The sequence below is a fragment of the Ascidiella aspersa genome, chromosome 4, assembly GCF_963924565.1.
Source record: "Ascidiella aspersa chromosome 4, kaAscAspe10.2, whole genome shotgun sequence".
Taxonomy (NCBI): Eukaryota; Metazoa; Chordata; class Ascidiacea; order Phlebobranchia; family Ascidiidae; genus Ascidiella; species Ascidiella aspersa.
In genome coordinates, this window is record NC_139450.1 from 2,872,374 (window position 1) to 2,891,968 (window position 19,595).

A 19,595-nucleotide genomic window follows, 5' to 3' on the forward strand; every position below is an offset into this window, starting at 1 on the left:
CGCAATAGAACCAATATAATCTAATCACAAGAAATATAATCGTGGCAGACACCTACAACTTCAGCAACGGTTTCCGATTGTTTTGCAATTAGTTTTATTTCTGATATATTCCTTTACGGAAAACGTTTAACACACACGAATGAGGCAAATGAAGTAATGTTTTCCGTACGTATTTTTTGCTTTATTTTTTCACAATTATCCGTTATATCACGCGTCGACAACTTGTCGCTTTCGTTTCCTATTTTCGTTGAAACGCAAAACTTTTTCAGGCCGTTCCGTAATGATGTAGGGGGATCAACGGGACGTCTATTCGCCTGTTTGTCACCGGTTTGCAAATCTTGCTCGGGGGTGCAGGGTCTCCGCGGTAGTGCGCATGCGCGGTAGACTCCGCCTGGACAGAAGGAAAATCCGTAGATGATTGATGCTTTTAACCATTATCTTTTTCTGAGTCTACTAACAACACGGTTTTAGACTTATATAATTTAGGATTAAAGTATATTTGATTGGATTTTCAGCTTGATTCGAATAATACCATTAATGGTTGAAAACGAATCTAAACTAGACATTCAAGGATGTTGAAAACGAGTGAAGAGTTATTCGAAACGTTCAAAATGTTCCCTTCTTCCATATGGGCTTTGATATTTTTACAACGTATAAAGAGTATCTTTTGAAAATATACATGTTTTACTTAAGATAAGTTTGGTTTTCGCTGCTGATTTTTACTTAAATTTAAAAGTGCGATTAAAACTGATTCTAATCACTGGCTTAGTATAGCGCAAAAATCTTATTGTAACGAATTAACAAATTGAGTGGTTTTATTTATAAAATAAAAAGTTAACCAATTAAAATTGCTCAACTCGTCTGAATTATGAGCAAAAACTCAACTAAAAATAACAAAAACGCAATATGAAGCAAATGGTAAGTGCAAAAATTAAAATAAATAACCAAATTTCATAAACATTGCACTTCTTGTTAACCCAATTTATCTATCCAACAGACTTAAGTCAAGTCAAATCAATTTCTCCGAAAGACTTAAGTCAAGTCAATCAAATAGAGTGACTTAAAAGCAATTAAGTTATAAGTCTGTCATTGACTTAAGCCATTACCACACTGAGAAATGGAATCCATTTTACGCGGATGTTCGCAGAAAACGTGGTGTGCTAACTCCCGAAAGTTCTTTGCCATTAACATTAAAAATTAAAAGCATAAAAAATCATTTTTAAATGTTTTACATTTCAAAATGTTTTACGTGCAAATATTAAGATAAATAATCACATTTTATGAAATTTGCACTTTTTAACCAATTTATTTATCCAAAAAACTGAAGTCTAGTCAAGTCAATTGAAAACAGTGATTTTAATGCACCTAAGTCAAAACATTGACTTAAAGTATTACAACACGGTGCAATGGAATCAGATGCACGAGGCTGCAAGCAGCCAACGCCTTGTGCTGACTCCAAAAGTTCTTTGCCAACATTAAAAACTTAACGCATAAAAAAGCGTTTTTTGCTGAAAGTTCAAAATCGTGAACCTACTCGCCAACGAATCACGTTAATTTTCGTGACCCATCAAAGATCAACTGTTGTGAGTCAGGCAATGCTACAGAAACAAGTAAAGTCACGTTCAAACTAAACATGGCAAACGTGAGCAAAATGTCACAAACACAGACTAAAAAAGACTGGGTGTTGACGCGGGACTGCAACCTTGACCATATATGTCAAGATTTTTTGATTGACTATACTGCCATTTGGGGTCGAGGCAGCAGCGGCATGCGCTAAGGCAGCAGCAAAGTTTTTAAACGTGCACATAAATTTGCAATCAGTGGTCTCCAACCTTTTTATTAACCGAACCCAAATTAAATGAAAATAAGTCAGCATTTACATGCGGCCACAGCTTGCTTTCCGATAAGTACTACTTGAAACAAATAACACGAATTTATGCTTAAATTGTGCACAATTCCAGAGAACTGTTGGCCATGCCAAAATGAGAAGCTTAAATTAACACATGGATTTAAAGTTAAAACATGAAACGGCTTTTTTCATTTTTTGAACATGGGTCGCGACCCATGGGTTGGAGAACACTGATCTACATGAACCACGTTTCATCGTTCCTCAGAAGTGACTCTGGCTGTTTGTAATTTGCATAGAGTGTGCTTTTTTGACAAAAAACATAGTTTTTGAATGATTCGCTCAATTCGAAAGGAAGTTTGAATGGTTAAAGTATCACTATCTTAAACTACAGCGTCAGGCGTCCTAACTTATTGAACCAAATGTAACTGAAAGCTTTTCCCCATTTCATTTAATAATAAGACCCTATTTAAAGGCCCGTTTACACTCCAACTGCACTGAGCTGCGATGGGCATAAAAAACGCCCTAAAACGTAACGTTTTTGTACAGCTGCACAGGGCTTGAGTTTAGAAAAGCGTGAAAATCGCTCCAAAGCGTATTTTTTCGAGCTGCACAGGGCTTGAGCTTAGCAAAGCGTAAATTTAAGCTATAGCTGCACGGGGCTTGAGATTAGGAAAGCGTGAAACGCTCGCCACAATAGAAGGTAAAAGCACATTACGCTTTGCTCAGCTCGGTGCAGCTGAAGTGTAAACGGGCCTTAAGACTGTCCTGTCCACAATTAAATCAGGGCAACAATCTCGTGATACCCGCGCTCTATCGCCACCTACCGTAAACGCGACCATAGGCGGCTGGTATTTTCGAACTGGCTTAAAGTTCTCGGTGCGTTGTTGTTGGCTGGTTGCTGATCGCTGGTAGGTAGACTTGTACGAAGTGTCGTCCAAGAATTTGAGTGAACGCCCGTGCTGAAAATAGGTGCAAGTCAATTTACCGCTGGGTATTACGACTTATGCGGACTGCTGACTGCTACGCTCTGGCTGAACCTTGCTAAATTTTTTTTGTTGGTAAGAAGAATCCTTTTTTTTAAGAATACTTTTTTTATTATTACATAAAAAGACCAAAAAAACTAAACATAACCAAAACAAAAAGTTTAAGAACAAAAGAAGATACTGTAGACATAATACCTTAATATACCCCATGCCAAAACGGCATTGGGCGGCGAAGAACCTTGCTAATTGGCTACACACATGTATTAATTTAACCTAGGTTTGCCAAGTGTATAAGTCAAGAGCTGGCAACTCTTTTATAATGGTTGAGCCACCAAGAAAACTTTAATCCAGTGTTTCGCAACCTTTTTAGGCTTGCAGCACTCATGAAAATTAATGAAAATTACATAATTGACAGAAATTATAAATAGTTCGCGGCAACCTTGCTCGTATATTTGCTGACTAGTAAACTTTAACGTTACAATAAACGAGATTGAAACAGCACATTAACTGTGCAAGAAGGTTGAAAACATTTTTTTTTAATTTTTGGACAAAAAAAAAATTGTTTTAAGAAGCTACCAATAGAGCAAACATTGGAATCCTAAAGAATTTGAAATCTCTCGGCACCTTTAAACGTTAAAATGGCACCCTGGTTGACAAGCACTGCCTTAATCCTTTTAAAAGGAAACGTGTGTCATACATTAAATAACATGCTAATATGAACGCAGAACTTAATGCTGTATCTTCTATTAAAAAAAATATCTTTGCTTGAAGCGTTCAACATGCTTTTTTCTACTTGAGTATGGGCTTTGATACTCACATCGACTTTAACTAAAACTGCAAAACTTGACAATCATAAGAAAAAGGCGCTTCATATATTTGGTACGTCAAAATTAACGCAAAAAACGGTCTACAAATACCGCACACCTCAACGCACATTATTTGGGTTAGCAAGTAAAACTCATAGTTAAAAACATGAGTAAAAACAGGATCAGACGTTTTGTTTAAAGGAAAATATATTTCGCCAAAGTGGCATCATCAGTTCCTGTAAGAGTACAAATAAATAAAATCAGAGCGCAGCCATCAACAAACCAATAAAAGTAAACAATAAAATATTAAAACATTATAATAGACTAAAAACGCAATGAAAAGCACTACAGCCTCGCAGGCAACACGACTGGGATAAATGAGTAGGCGACGCAAATAAGTGGAGGAAGGGGAAAAAAATACATATGAGCAGTGCGAGATGCTAGACGGTAAAATGCGGCTCGAATGGGGAGCGATAAGATAGCGGTTTATCTTATTCGCGGTAGAACCATTTTTTGGATGTTAATGGTTGCGTTGACTACCTTTAGCCACTTTGCTTCACATATGTCCAACTTATTAAAAGGTGGTTTTTCTAAAAATGTTATGCTGAAACACTCTGCAATGGTAGGCCTCTGCCTCAGCATGGACATGTGTTTGTCAGCGTAGTGGCGCAGAAGTGCTGCTTTGTCGTTATTTTCTTTGTACTTGAAAGTTTTCCATACTGCTCTATGGCCTCTCCACCTTGTTGCAAATGAATTTTTTGTTTGCCCGACGTATCGTTCGCCACATTGCCGACAGGACGCCATGTAAATACCGTGGTCGGTGCAGCAAAGTGCTTGTTTCAGTGCTATGTTCCCATTGCGAGTGGGAACTGTGAAAACCTTCGAGACCATGCTCTCTGCCTGTTTATAATGACCGCATAAACAGCAGTGGCCGCACGGGATTGACTTTCCAGTGGAAGGGATGGTACTTGCCGGTTGACTAATTGCGCGGTAGTTGGTAAGTACGCTTACAAGTGTCGGAGGTCTTTTGTAGACAAGCATCGCTTGTGGCTGCAGCCTTCTTTCGTCTAAGGTAGTTTTAAGCAGCTTTGGAAAGGCTGTGTCATTCGAGCCGCATTTTACCGTCTAGCATCTTGCACTGCTCATATGTATTTTTTCCCCTTCCTCCACTTATTTGCGTCGCCTACTCATTTATCCCAGTCGTGTTGCCTGCGAGGCTGTAGTGCTTTTCATTGCGTTTTAGTCTATTATAATGTTTTAATATTTTATTGTTTACTTTTATTGGTTTGTTGATGGCTGCGCTCTGATTTTATTTATTTGTACTCTTACAGGAACTGATGATGCCACTTTGGCGAAATATATTTTCCTTTAAACAAAACTCCTGATCCTGTTTTTACTCATGTTTTTAACTATGAGTTTTACTTGTTAATATACGTGTCAGCGGAGCAGTGATCGACTGGCTAAAACCTGCCGCCGATGGTTTTCGATTCTATAAAGATACACCCTATTATTTGGGTTAGGGTGCGGGTTAGCCTTTGGGTGGGTCAATTAGTAATAATAAATATAAAAATACTTGACCCACCCTCACCCAAACGCTTGCCGACATGCTAACCCAAATAATGTACGTTGCGGTGTGCGGTATTTGTAGACCGTTTTTTTGCGTAACTTTCGGCGTACCAAATAGATCAGGGGTTCTTAAACTGGGGTCCATGGACCCCTTGGGGGTCCGTGACCTAGTTTTAGGGCTCTATGAAGACCTAACTCAGGGGTGTCCAACAAGCGGCACGCGTGCCAAATACCTAATAAAAATGGCACGCAAGCCCCCCCAAAAAATTGTAAAAAAGCTCAATTTGTTCTTCAGCCAATTGTCAAAAAAAGTCCGATTTGTTATTCAGCCAACTGTCACGAAATACTAAATTTGGTATAAAACCAATTGCCATTGTTTGTTCACAATACAAAACAATCGCGGCAATCACGAGTGGAGGCTAGTATTCACAGGCTAGCAGCTTGGTGTGAAGAAGCAAAAGTCGGCTCACCGACGGAAACTTAACCGCAATAAAACCAATTCCTACTAGTTTTCCATGTGTAAATAAATAAACGTTTTTATTATTTGTTAAAAAGCGCTTTTAAGATTTAAAAGAATTTATGCCGTCATTTTTGAAATTTTTTTTTGCCTACAGTGGTCCACGCGAGGTAAAAGAAAATTGTAGGGATCCGCGGTAAAAAAAACTTTAAGAACCCCTGAAAAAGAAAGAGCCCCGAAATAAAATGTACTAGCAAAGTGCTTTAAAAAAGTCAAAATGCCGTGAAATGTACTCACTGTCGAGGTCTTTGGTTTTGCGAGCGGCGGCCTTGTGTACTTCCCGTGGGTCAGGCAGTGGGTGTCCCGGTATTGGGTTGTGTCCTGGAACGAACACAGGGCGCGAACCTTGAGGTTGCCCTCTGGTTTCCATGGAGACGGGCGGATACCCTGCGAGTGACGTAATACCGGTTGTCATTTGGCTCAATAGCGTTGAGGCAGTTTTTAAGGTTTTGCTTGGTATCAATACCGGAATATTCATTATACACATGTGAATGGTTGTGGTCATGCCATTCTTAATGAGTATTCACCAAAATGACACATACACCAGGGCTGCGAAGTCGAACTCGGACTCGACAGAGGCGATTTATTTTGTTGGAGTCGGACTCGGTTTGTTTTAAACCGACTCCACAGCCCTGACACGCACACACCATTCATTACAATAATTTGGACCTTTCAAAGTCGTGCTGACCAACCAACAACGGCACACTCATTACACGAGTGCCTTTGGAAAGGCTTTATAGAAATTAGCCGGCCTAATAAAAAATAAATAAAAAAAATGCATGAAAAAACTTAAAATCCAGTAAATTAAATCAAGTTGATAAATATGGAGCTATGCAGAATCAAGTGCACCGGCTGTAGATTTTTTAGCGTTAAAACATTAACCGAGCGAAACCACATTAAAATTCATGTAGTGCAAAGTAGGACATCTTGACAAATTTAATAAATCTGACAAGAAATGTATGACATTAACTTGTTTTTATTCGACTTGGTCAAACAGCAGCTTACCTGTGTTTCCCTGAAGTCGTAATCGTACACAGTCTCGTGGTTGAACGGAGTCTCGGATGGTTGATATTGTTGGACCGGTTTAAACGACTTGGGCCTGCTAACGTTGGCATGGCTAATGTAATCGTTCTGCAAAAATAAAGGCTGTTTCCCGCTCAAAAAATCGATAACAGGTCGAGAAAACGATCCTTGTCGAGTTTTGCCAGCTTGTCGTTTAACTCTCTCAGTTAGATGCTCGAGACAAAATACTATAATATCCTAAGTAAGAATGCGTTTTATATGGATAGGATCTCAATCTTTCTAAGCCTCTTTTTAGTAACAGTGCCGTAATGGTTGCCAACATACTTAGGAACACTAAACACGGATCTGTTCATAATCTTCAGTAGAAAGAGAGTGGCCCAAATAATAGATATAAGGATCTCAATCTTTCTAAGCCTCTTTTTATATGCTTTTAGGAAAAATAGTCCCTCAAATGTTACCGATTTGGAAGGCTTTGCCACATCTAGAATTTAGTTTGATATTTTTTTTTCTTTTTTCATTATATAAAAACATTGAGGTGTCGCTTGATTTTCTCACTTAAAAGTACATATAACTCAGTTGCACAGCGTTTTCACCATTCACGGCAATATATATAAGCCTTCACTTAGAATGCATTTACAGTAGATTTCAGTTTTACATTAGTTGAACCGAAAACAGCAGGTTTCTTAAGTCTACTTGTGTCATGACGTCAATCAATGACGTCATGTCTGAAAATTCCATGCCGACGTTGGTCAACGCCAACCAATTTTTGTTTTAGAGCTCCGCGTTAAAAAATTAGGAACCCCTGCTATAAGTAAAAACAAACAAGTAACAAAACCTCACTGTTCCTTACTTGAAACGTGGAGCAGAAATTGACCCGCTTATCCTGGGGTGGCCTTAGCCTTGCCAGAAGCTTGTCTTGAACGAAAGCCTGCCCAGGAGTGTCGCCGCATCTGGTTGGTTTACGGACGGTGAAATCAGCTCTGTTGGTCGTCATAAGTTCCATGGAGGTTTGCTGCTTGCTCCCGTCGTCGCTCTTTGGAATGATAGGACTCCGTCGCATGCTAGAGTCTGGTAATCTAATACAAGCGGTCTATGATAAGTAGGGCGGTTATTTTTTGACCTAAAAATGAGCAATTTTAACCTAAAAATCAAAATTTTGACATGAAACAATATATTTTGGACCAACTTTTGACCTATTAGAAATACATTGACTTTTTGTGACAAGTCAAAAATATTGCCTTAATAATGAGTTGTAAATTTTCTTTTATAGTTTGGCGAACAATGTGCGCTCTACAGAGTCTGAGAATCTATTACACAGTGGAAATAACTTGTATAAGTCAAGTATTTAAAAAATAACAAGTCAATTCTCAGTTCAAGTCACTATTGGAGCAAGTTTGAATAGTCGTTAAAATTTATTATCGGACTCAACCTCATGCTGTACTCTGGTAATACAAAGGGTCTGTGAGTAGTTCCGAGTGTTTGTTCTGACTTTCGCCCGTAATATTTTGGCTCAAAAACGACATTGAATTTACCGAAATAAGTTTGGCGTGGTGTGTTACATTCCCTGATGTCGGCGTCCTGGATAGGTAGCCGAAATGTCGGTAAACAAATAAATAGGAGAACTTTTTTCAGTATATTACCAAACGAAGGTTTGTGGTTTGGAATTCTATTTTAAGGCATCATGGTCGTGTCCAAAAATAACCGCAAAAAATATCGCCATCGTTTTCAATTTTGCCTTATATGTGCGTCATACTACTTGTTGTCATCAGAAGGGCAACACGTATTAGAACCAACAAGCTCACCTGAACGCGTCTTGAACCGTTGTGGTGAGGTCAATATTATGTCCGCTAGATGGCATCACGCCGCACCCCTGTTCGATAATAATCGGTTTTCGCTTCGCCTCCATTGCTTCGGGTGACGAGTATGCCCTGTATGTCTCTTGGTTAACCGATACCTTCTGACAGCCCTGGAACCCCTGTCAAAATTATCCACGCTTTTAATTGTTTAGACCGAAAACGTTGTTTATTCAACTATACCACCAGTTTAGAAAAATAAGCTGACTGAAGGCCCGTTTACACTACAGGTGCACTGAGCTGAGCAAAGCGTAATTTGTATTTAAATTCCATTGTGGCGAGCGTTTCAAGCTTTCCTAAATCAAGCCCAGTGCAGCTATAGAAAAACGTTACGTTTTGGGGCGATTTTTACGCCCAGCGCAGCTCAGTGCAGCTGTAGTGTAAACGGGCCTTAACGTTTAAAAATGTCCATTCTTAAAATATGCCTTCGGCAAGCTGACCTTCTGACAGCCCTGGAACCCCTGTCAAAATTATTCACGATTGTTTACAGTGTTTACACCTAAAACATCCTGCGCTAAATGTAAGGTCGTGCAGGTGGCCCTGCTGTCATGTTGGGTTATTGTTGTATTCAATGGTGGACACGTGTCGAAGGCGAAAAGTTAGTTTGACACCTAGGCGCCGAACTTTCAAAATTCCAGGGCGTTATTTTCTAGACAGTGCGAAGTTTCCATTGAAATGGAGAAATAGTAACAATAATTTGAAAAAAATTCACATAAAACTTAAAAAAACATAGTTTGGGGATTCTATGGCCTCGTGTCTATTTGTCGTAATTCAGAAAATTTTTAAACACTTATGGTTACTAAGACTGTTCTAACGAAATTAATTTGCGCATTTATTGAAAACTTGGTCGAATTCTAGGGCGTCTTGACTCTTGACGCTATACGAGAAATGTAGGGCGTCTGAAAACGTTCTGCACACAGTTTTAGTGGAATGCTTTAGATAAGACCGGAGAAAATTGTTCTAGCGTAATTCCCCAAGCATGAGCAGTTCGAACTTAGTACAAAATATCGTGTAGGTGGCTCTGCTGTCTCGCGAAGTTATGGTTATATTTAAACATCATTTCAAGCGCATGATAAAGGCGACACGTTAGCATAAGTTTAAGGTATGGTCGTTCTCAACTTTTTCTTGACGCGTACATCCTCGTGCTTCTATTCTCAACCGTGACCCCCGACCCTTTGTATCAGTTTAATATTTGAAATAATAGATTTAACCGAAATTAATCCCATACATTAAGCAAAAACGACAACTAAAGGTTGCCGCATGTTATTGACTTAAATTACAATATAAAATAGGTTTAAAATCGGAATTTTGCCGTAAAGTACAAAACATCCATGCGAAAAAAAAGGAATTTGCATTTCATTACTTAATGTTATTTCAACAAACAAAACCGGTCACCAACCTATCCTGTTCGTGCGTCTATTGTTAACCGTGACCCCTGGGGGCTTATCAACATATAACATTTTATAACTATTAGCCAAGTGAACTAAAATATATATAGTTTTTATTATCATCCCAGAGACCTCCCTTAACAGTTACGTAGCGTATTTTTCTGAAACATGAACAGCGACGCCATAAAGTGTTGAGAAACAATGCAATGGGGGCAACAAGCCATTAAAGTTTGACCACCACCTATACCGCCTATAGTCACTTTCTAGTGAAGAAACATCATCTGCCAACTATAGTGGCTTTCTCGCAATGGTCCGGCGTTTTTGACAGACCAAAATCGACCCTAAACATTTTCTCTTTTTTATTACCAAATCGTATAAAACGTGAAACTGCGTTATTTTGGAAAAAGTCAGGCAATATGATAAAATAATCTCGTAGCAAAACGTAGAACGTATGATTAGAAAGTCGAAAACTATCTGTGGAGAGTGAAAATATTTTGCATTTATAAAGAGAAGATGCCCTCCAAACCCTCCCTATAGATATCTTTCCAACCAACGGCTATAAATTTGCGAATCACCGCTTCTATATATAATTCCTTTATCTGCAGTAAGCCTCACTTTGGAGAACTGGTGGTCGGCTGGGTTTGGCTTGAAAGGCAAGGCTCTCTGACCGATTTTTTTCTTGTAACTCTCGTCGTACGTCGAGGTTAGTTTCATCACTTCGTGTGGACCCCGATGTGCATTGCTCGGAGGAACGCACCTTGAATAAAAGAGGAGAACACTTATTATGCTTTTGCAAATGGTCGTGGATTAAGGAATGATCTGTGCAGTGTAGAATTATTTAATTTATTTGCGGTATAACCTTAGGTGGTTTATTGCACAGGGTGCGCCAGAAAAACCTACTACATTTTAAATTGTTACTGTACCAAAGCTGTAGCAGTCTGACAGCAAAGGACTACCATTTGTGTTTCAGGTTTTAGTTTTTAAAGGTAAATAATGTATTGTGTAATGTTTTAAAATTTTGTATCTGTATGTAAAATGGTCTGGGCTGGCGAACACTGTGCATTTATTGTGGAAGATTTCGTTAGAAATGGGGAATCTGTGACTCGAGGGCGCAATCTACAGGATGCAATCTTTAAAACATAATTAGATTAATTCTTAACCTTTTGACTTTGAGATGAGATAATAAATATTTTGATTGCTTATAAATTTTGACTATTTTTCCTAGAAATGTGGTAGGTTTTTCTGCCGCATCCCTCGCCAATCCAGGCCATTTTACATACAGATACAATATTTTAGAAATTTGCACAATACATTATTTACTTATAAAAACTAAAACCTGTAACACAAATGGTAAGTCCTTTGCTGTCAGACTGCTACAGCTTTGGTACAGTAACAATTTGAAATGTGGTAGGTTTTTCTGGCGCACCTTGTACTTATAAAGGAAAAATAGATGAAATACGAACATCTGGATTTTACGAAGGCAATGGATTAAATCACATTACTTAGATTTGGTCACTGTTGCTTTCTTATATTTTTTTGCGGAATGACTTCGATTGTTTAAGGCCTATTTAACAAACCAACCGTTTTAATACATATATATAAACATTCGTTTTAAACGTTTTTAACAAAAAATAAAATTATTAGGGCATCTTTGTAATTTTATTTGCTTTCAAGAATTTTCTTAAATCCAGCTCCTACATTTACTTATCCAATTTAAATAATTTCGAACGCTTAAATGGAAAATTAGTAGTTCATAATTATATAAAAACCTAGTTTGATTGATTTTTTATTCATTTATAATTGTTGTAGCCAAAAAACATCAAAAATTAAAACTTTTTTCCTTACTTTGTTCGAAATGCCAGCGGGTGTTTCACAAAGTTCTCATCGTACATAGTTCTCATGTCGTGACTTGCATTGGCATCGCATATCAACTCGCCATTCGAAGGGGGTCTTATTGTCAGTTTTTCTTGTCTTGGCCACGGCTCGTATCTCTGCATTGAGTAGCAAATCGTTGTGTTATAATATGCTAAAACGTTTTTAGGATTTAGAGAAGGGGTTCTCAAACTAGGGTCCTTGGGGAATTTTTAAGGGGTCCGCACAACAGCTTTTAGTTTGCACGAAAACTAATTAAATGTATGGAGTATTATCTGTACCGCATCAGTTTAGATAAATTGTTTGATTTTTAAATTATATTAATGGTCTGCCATAATTTTAAGGAAGCAAAAAGATTCTGTCAAGTATTGCTCTATAAATGTAGAGCAGGGCTTGGTGGTACGAACCACCAAAAAAGGAGGTACGACATGCAATGTGAAGTTATGCGCTATTTGGGATATATGTGAAGAATGCGTAAATTACGAAAAGCAACAACAAAATGGCCTTTAGTAAATTGACTGATTGTTTGTGTGTTTAATATTGTTGAACTTACAATACTGTATGTAATACATGCATTCAACACGTTAGTTGTAAATTCACGAGGTTAATTCCTAGTATTACAATTTTATTTTCTTCCGTCAGCCGTTGTAGACAGGAGTACGAGGGACTCCAGCCATACGACCAAGATAAGAACAACACCAACGTCAGAATAAAACACAATTCGGAATAAGACCAAAATAGGGTTAATACCTATGGTATTAGTACCGTCTAAATCGTAATAAGTCCTAAATCCGTCGGATTAAGACCTAAAAGGTCAAAATCAGGCCTAAACAACACTTTAACTAACCCCAAACCCCACCCCTAAGTACACCACTAACTCCCCTAAAAGTTTCAACACTAACCCATTTTCTAACCCCACCCATTACCCACCAATAACCCCAAACAGGACAAAAAATCCGGTGCCGAAACAGCGGCGCCCTGACGGCGCCGGTCAGACTAGGGCGTCCAAACGTAGTCACCAAAACGGCCGATGCCAGACCGATGGCCCCCGATCGTCCCATACCCTCTACCTACAGGTTCGGGCGTTATTCTGGCCATTTAGGCCTTCTTCCGATGAATTTAGGCCTTATTCCGATGAACTTAGGCCTTATTTCGATGAATTTAGAACTTATTCCAAAGAATTTAGGCCTTATTCCGTTGAATTTAGGCCTTATTCCGATGAATTTAGAACTAATTCTGATGAATTTAGGCCTTATTCCGACAGATTTAGGTCTTAGTCAGACGATTTTGATCGTATGCTGTACTGGATATTACTGCGTATTTGGCTTTATTATGTCGTTTGTCTTAATACTATGGTTTTATAGTTTTTTGGGCTTTATGCATTGTTGCTTTTTAGGTCTTATTGTGTGTTCCAGAGTACGAGAAAATTTTATGAACGCTCAAAGGGTATCAGCGCTAAATAGGTAACATTGATCAAAATAACATTGAAGAAACATTGATCTAGCTAAAGCAGTGGTTCTCAACCTGTGGTACGCGAAGTCATTTTGGGTGGTAAGCAGTATGTTTTTAAACAAAATTACAGTTTTACGAAAAAGTTAAGCATTTTTTTCTAATGTAGTAAACTATACATTCATCGTTATGATTGCATAGTTAAATATTTTATGCTTCATCAATGATAGGAATTATTATCTTTCCAGAACATCTATGCAAATTTCTTTTATGACATCATAGAAAAACAACAAAGAACCACAAAACTTGACTACCGGTATCTTGCAAAGTTAAAAAAATTAAACTTTTTCAAGATAATTTTCGGGCAAACTAATAAGCTAATCCGCCCCTGTTAATAATCCTATATATATTTTACGTAAAGTTGAATTTTTCGATAAGTTGTTGGTACGCAACAAGATCATAGAACCTCGAGGTGGTACGCGGTAAAAAAAAGGTTGAAAACCACTGAGCTAGATCAATGTTTCTTCAAAATTAGACACAAAGACAACGTGAATAAAAAGAAAAACCTGTCATTTAAAACCAAATTAAACCTTTTGGAGCTTGAAATATTAGATTTTTTTTAGATACGTCAGTCGAAAGTAACGAAAATTTTCAAGTAACGAAAATCTTTTTTCAATTATATAGTCAGCGATTAAAATTTGCGGGTACCAACGTGTCAATGACAAGTAGAATTGTTAGGTGTGCGTATCGCAAGCGAAGAAAATGCCTTTTTGAAAACGTCACATATAATTATACCTGTTTGCGAATATGTTCATTTTTATACATCCACGAACAGGTACAACCGTTTTGACGTTATCAATAAGGCATTTTCAACGTGGAATAAATACAGCCGTTTTGACAGTAATAAAATTACGTTTTTTTTAGCAACGTTAAGTTTTGCCCGTTACTTTGAGATACACACTTACAGTTACATATTCGGAAGCAAGATTTTTCCAAACCGAACTTGCTTCCTTTTCGTCCGAGCTAAGCGACTGCGTTTCCATTTTGGTCAGCATTTTCAGCTAAAATAAAGCCTAGAGCAGCTTCAGCTTACATAGGTTTACATATTTTTGAGCAAAAACGAAGGAAATCTTGGGCCTACAACGTAGGCATGGTTTATTAACAAGTTACAGCCTATTATAGCTTTCAGCATAATTTCATGACCAGATATTTTGGAGTCATAATGGTGTTTGTGACGATTCAATCAGGTTTCATAATCCAAATACAGTATTAATTTTACACTAGCTACTGTATTATAATTTAACTGCTACTGTATCAGCCCTTTCCTTAAGATCGCGCAAAAAATATGTTATGTAGAATTAGTCTACGGTTATTGTTAGGAAATAAAAATTAATGCAACTTAGATCTAACATCTTTAGGCCAACAAATGTACTTTTTAAACGCTATGAAGTTTTTTGTTACCTGTTGGCTGTGAAATTTAACATTGGGCGACATTTTTCTTACTTTTCGTCATTTCAGAATCACATCGGCACAAAACACTTTGAAAATTTATTCGAATTAAAAGTGGCCGCTAACAGAAAACGAAAAAAAATATTAAGCGTTTCATATTGTTACTATTTGTGATGGGATTTTCTAAGTAAAAAATAATCATCTTAACAAATTGTTAGTAATTGTTATGTATGTTTATCATCGTTTTTTTTTAGTAAATGATATGACATATTTCTAAAAAAAAGACATTATGTCATCGTAAGCAATATGATGTGGTTTTAAAGTTAATGTGGTTTTAATTACTGGTGAATCCAATATTAAACAGCCCTATGACGTAGGCAGCCTAATAATGAAAGGTTTTACGTTCAGGCTTTTGATTAAGTTATAATAAAATTTGAATCCAATTAAATGAAAAATACCAAATACAAAACCTTATATCAACTATTCCACGTAAAATTGTGATACTAAAAGATTCTCGATGATTTGTTTTCGTAACCATTTTTGTTATATAGAAAACATTTTAGTTGTAAAATGACAATTTTTAGCCTTCAATAGCCGTCATCGACCTTGTGAAAAAGTGTTTGGTAGAAAAACTGGAAAACCCCTTCTAAGGTTTCCAGTTTCAAAGTAGCACTTTCGAAAGGACAAAGAGAACATTTTTTTCCCTAAAGGCATAATTTTGTCTGTTGAACACGACCTAACCTATATACTAGCTAGCAGCTACAACACCAAAAGATTGGTCAGTACAAAGAAAGTTTGTACACCTTGCTGGACGACTGCCACGATTACGTGGTTTCGAAGTCTTTACATCCGTAGTACAGCGTGGCCACATCCTAATTGCGTATTACAGCTAATACAGCTCGACAAGCCCATAGGCTAAGTCCACTTACACTAAAGAGTATTACCAAGCTTTAATTTCCAACTATAGGAGACTTAATTACGGATGGCTTGTCTACAGCTGTCAAAAAAGGCCGTGGCTTATGCCCAGCTTGTGACCTTTTAAGGCCTGTAGACAAGGTTATAACAGCTATGAAACCACAAAGGTATTACATTTATTTCTTAGTGTACCTTGCTGTACATTTAATTTCGTCCAGTATGCTTTCTACTGTAAGAGTTAGTCATACGTATTTCAACGAATTTTAGCTGGAATTTTTAGGTTCTGGAAACTTTATGGTAAAAAGTTAAATTAACCCCGTTATATTGCACCACAAAGAATGAACGTCTTTGTTACAAATTCACCAACAACAGTGCAGATACAGGTTTATGATGTCTATGGAAACAAATTGACGGTCGGGCAACATGTTGGTTGTTTAATAATGGTCTAGCCTTGACCCGTATACCCTTAGTTAAGTAAGCTAATTGCCACTTTCATCCTATGTTGGCCAACTCGCCAATTACTGTGTGATGACGAAATATGTTTGGTTAATGACTGAGAGAGCCACGGAGTTATAAATGTAGCCCCGAGGCAAATACCTAGCTAACAGGCGTAGCCGCGTACAGGTCGAACTAGTCATGACTTTGTCTGGCCATAGCTTAAATCGCAGCCTGCCTAATCGTAGCCTTCAACCTTTTTCGCACTTAAAACGAAGTCTCTAATCCGTTTGACGTACGTTTTATAGAGGATTGAAAACGATTAGACATTTTTCGACTGCGAAGAAGTGAGATTATTCGACAACAATGGGCAGGTTTGAAAGCTGGAGTTGAAAACTTGAAATCAGTCGGAAGAATTCTACTTGACAATCTTGCATAGGTTTCGTTTTGTTGTTTTTGACAAAAAAATGATGGTAGTTCGCTGTAAGCTTGTTTTTGAGTTAGAAGAAGAGGTCAATAAGTTCGTAGCAACGTTAGGCCATTAAAAAATCTTTATAGAAGTCAAGTGAAAAACTTGTTATTTAATAAAGAATAAACTCGTTGTTTTCATTCACTCGAGTTATAATGATTTCGGTTATTGATTTTTTTTTACTAACAAGCATATTACTTACCAGAGGCTTAACTGTTTGTAATTTGAAACGAAAATTAAGTGCAAATTAATAAAATAGATACAAAATGTCGACGGCTTCAGCTATGAGAGTAATTTTTTTGCTGTACGTTTTAAATTGACAGTGGTTGGCTTAGGTTAGTATTGAGAAACACTGTTATTTTGTGCCGATAAAGGTTAATGATTTTAACTGCGTTATCTTCAGTTATTCCACAATATAAATGGTCCAAATCCAACTTATTTATCAGTACTTATCCGTGTGACTTTTGTGTTTTACCGCAGTTTACCTAGCTTTAAAAATATAATTTAGAAAACAATAATTTGACTAAATTGTTGATGGTTAAAAATTGAAGTTAAATAGATCCATCATAATTACAACAGTTTAAAATACTTGAACCTGCAGTAGGCCTACAACACCGCCTTATATGTTGCTGCTGTCAAGTTTAAACTTGCGTTAATTGTTGCGCAAGATCAATGCGAGTTTGTGACGTAACGGTCGCCCGTTTTATAACAATCAGCCCGTCTCGCGCGAAATTACCGTTTTACTGTAATTACAACAAACAAAACGCATCCAATTTAACACTTGTGCCGTCGGCTTAATTTGTTCTGAGCATGCAGCTGTTTAGGCTAAACAACCATTGAAATGAAAACCAGTTTGTCAAGTTGCGTGCAAGAACATTAGTTTGTTAAAATTAAATTTTTAAAGACACGGAAAGCCTTTCAGTGGATTATATCAAAGGAAGTTTTCTGGAGATATAGAAGTGTTTGAAATGAAGTCAGTAGTAAGCATCATATTTAAAGTGTGGTGCACCATGTTTGGATATTTAAAAAGCATGACAATGTTGCCCAATATTTTAGTTTTTTGCTACCTAAAATTAGAGACATTTCGCCTAAATAAAATTATTCATGCGAACTAAACTTAGCCAAAGCGTTGAAGTTTAACTTATTTCAAGTTGTTGACATAATGTTGGTTTATTATTATATTTAATTTACATTGTTACACTTAGTTGTAACAGCCACAGTCCTATTTATTGTTTTTGCTTTGAAACCGGTTCGCGGTGATAAAGAGGTCACACGGCCTTTGCTTTGTCGATGTTTTGTTTATAAACCTGCCTTCAGCGACGTAAACTTACCAGCGGTCACAGCGAAACTGGTTTCGTTTGGCCTTGAGATTCCCACAGACAGTTAAGGACAATGACTTCTATTAGAAGCACTATTGTAAACAAAGTGTGCGCGTTGTCGTAGGCCCTATACTCGCTTTGCCGGTACGCCATATATGTGAGAATTTTGCCTGGGAAGTTTCGCTGGCGACCCAATTGCAAGGTAGGAATTAAAATTAGTTACGGTATCCACACGTAGAAATGATGGCGTGGATGATTTTTCGTTCTGTGCCTATACATGGTTGTCTTTGAAAAGCCTTTAAAATTGGTTTAAGATTATTTTCAAAGACTACAGTGAATTAAAGTCTTTTAAAAATCAGTATGTTTTTACAAAAGTATATCAATAGTCTTTGGATTGATTTTAAGTCCAGCTTAAATTATATGTTTAGAAAGCATTTTGGTAAAACCAACTTGCGTTATTTTGTCGACCATAGCATTTGAACTATATTGGAAAACGTCGAGCCCTTCAATTTAGGGTTTTTGAAAACTATGAAAAAATATTCGTGATATTCCGGAACTCGTTGTGCATCTTGACATACGAGCTGGCAATCTTGTATTCGCGTGATATAAGTGTACGCACAAGTAGCACTTTTTGGTGGCCTGGTACGAAGCTGGACCACTTGGTGTAAAGTCCGCAACAACCTATATGAAAAAAATAGTTTTTGAAAAGTTTTTGATTGTCTTACATATTTTTACAAAATTGTGTGGTAACCTTGTATTACTTAACAAATTTATAAGTGAAATCATTTATTACGACGCGAACCCACAAGTTTGTAAAGCCTCTGAACAAAAAAGAGCTTGTTTACAGAATTTCATTACTTTAAATCAGGGCGCAGACATACAAAAAGTCAACAGTTACACGGCAAAGTGTTGTAAACAAGTTTTTTTTAAGTCCAAGTCAAGTAATTTTGGCCAAAATACTAAAGTGAAGTCAAATCATCTGAAAGCAGTGACTTAAGTCAAGTCATTGAAGCCTGTACAACACTTATATGGCACATTCTATTAAACCATACAATATGGCCAATCCAAGCATCCACGTTTAAAAGTGCTTGAATGAGACAGACCTGGGGACAGATTAAGTCGAGGGCTCTAAACAAGAAGCGGACTGCTGCCCAATGTCACCTATACTTATATGGCCGCCATAAATATCGTTGTTTCCGGAAAACTAATAAACCCTGGTCGCCGATTTCTGTTGCTTGAGTTACGACCTTGTCCGTTGCATTTCCTTTACGTGTTCGGCCAATAATGCTGGCCTTGTAAAGTCGCCGTAATTACCCTGAACTTTATTTTTTTACAAGCTGCGACTAATTATAAGGGCTCGTTTCAAACAAAAATAACGTTTTTAATTAAAAAACAACGTTGATATTTTCCAAGGAAGGGTAACTCAGCAATTTCAGAGTGACAGTTCGACTGGAACATTTTTTTTGTGCTTTTCAATGCTTTTGATTTTATTGACTCGTTCGAACGCTTTTATGTCAAAATTACACGACAAAGATTTTTTAATCAAACTTTTTTAATAACAAATTTTGTAAAAACATGACTGAATTTCCTGATGAATGTTCTAAAATGACTTAAAATAAATCTTGTGATACATAAAAAAAAGGACATGATAATGTTGAATCCTGGACATAGTACTTAAAACAAACAATAATGTTTGACGAAA

General features: G+C 37.2%; 1 protein-coding gene across 1 annotated transcript; it reads right to left on the reverse strand.

Annotated features, from left to right (window-relative positions):
* Positions 1-265: 265 nt before the first annotated feature.
* Positions 266-14,349, reverse strand: LOC146146655 (stabilizer of axonemal microtubules 1-like). Its single transcript, XM_083386953.1, has 9 exons — positions 14,272-14,349; positions 11,831-11,976; positions 10,601-10,742; positions 8,547-8,719; positions 7,595-7,820; positions 6,727-6,852; positions 5,959-6,108; positions 2,674-2,808; positions 266-391 (listed from the first exon to the last, which is right to left on the reverse strand). Exons 1-9 carry the CDS (start codon positions 14,347-14,349, stop codon positions 266-268), a joined length of 1,302 nt encoding a protein of 433 aa, XP_083243079.1.
* Between the last annotated feature and the right edge of the window lie 5,246 nt (positions 14,350-19,595).

Coding starts and splice junctions, on each gene's coding strand:
- LOC146146655 (XM_083386953.1), bottom strand. CDS start 14,349: ATGGAAACGCAGTCGCTTAGCTCGGACGAAAAGGAAGCAAGTTCGGTT. Junction 10,743..11,830: donor CCGCTGGCATTTCGAACAAA/GTAAGGAAAAAA, acceptor CTTTTATTCAAG/GTGCGTTCCTCCGAGCAATG. Junction 7,821..8,546: donor ACGGTTCAAGACGCGTTCAG/GTGAGCTTGTTG, acceptor CGCTTGTATTAG/ATTACCAGACTCTAGCATGC.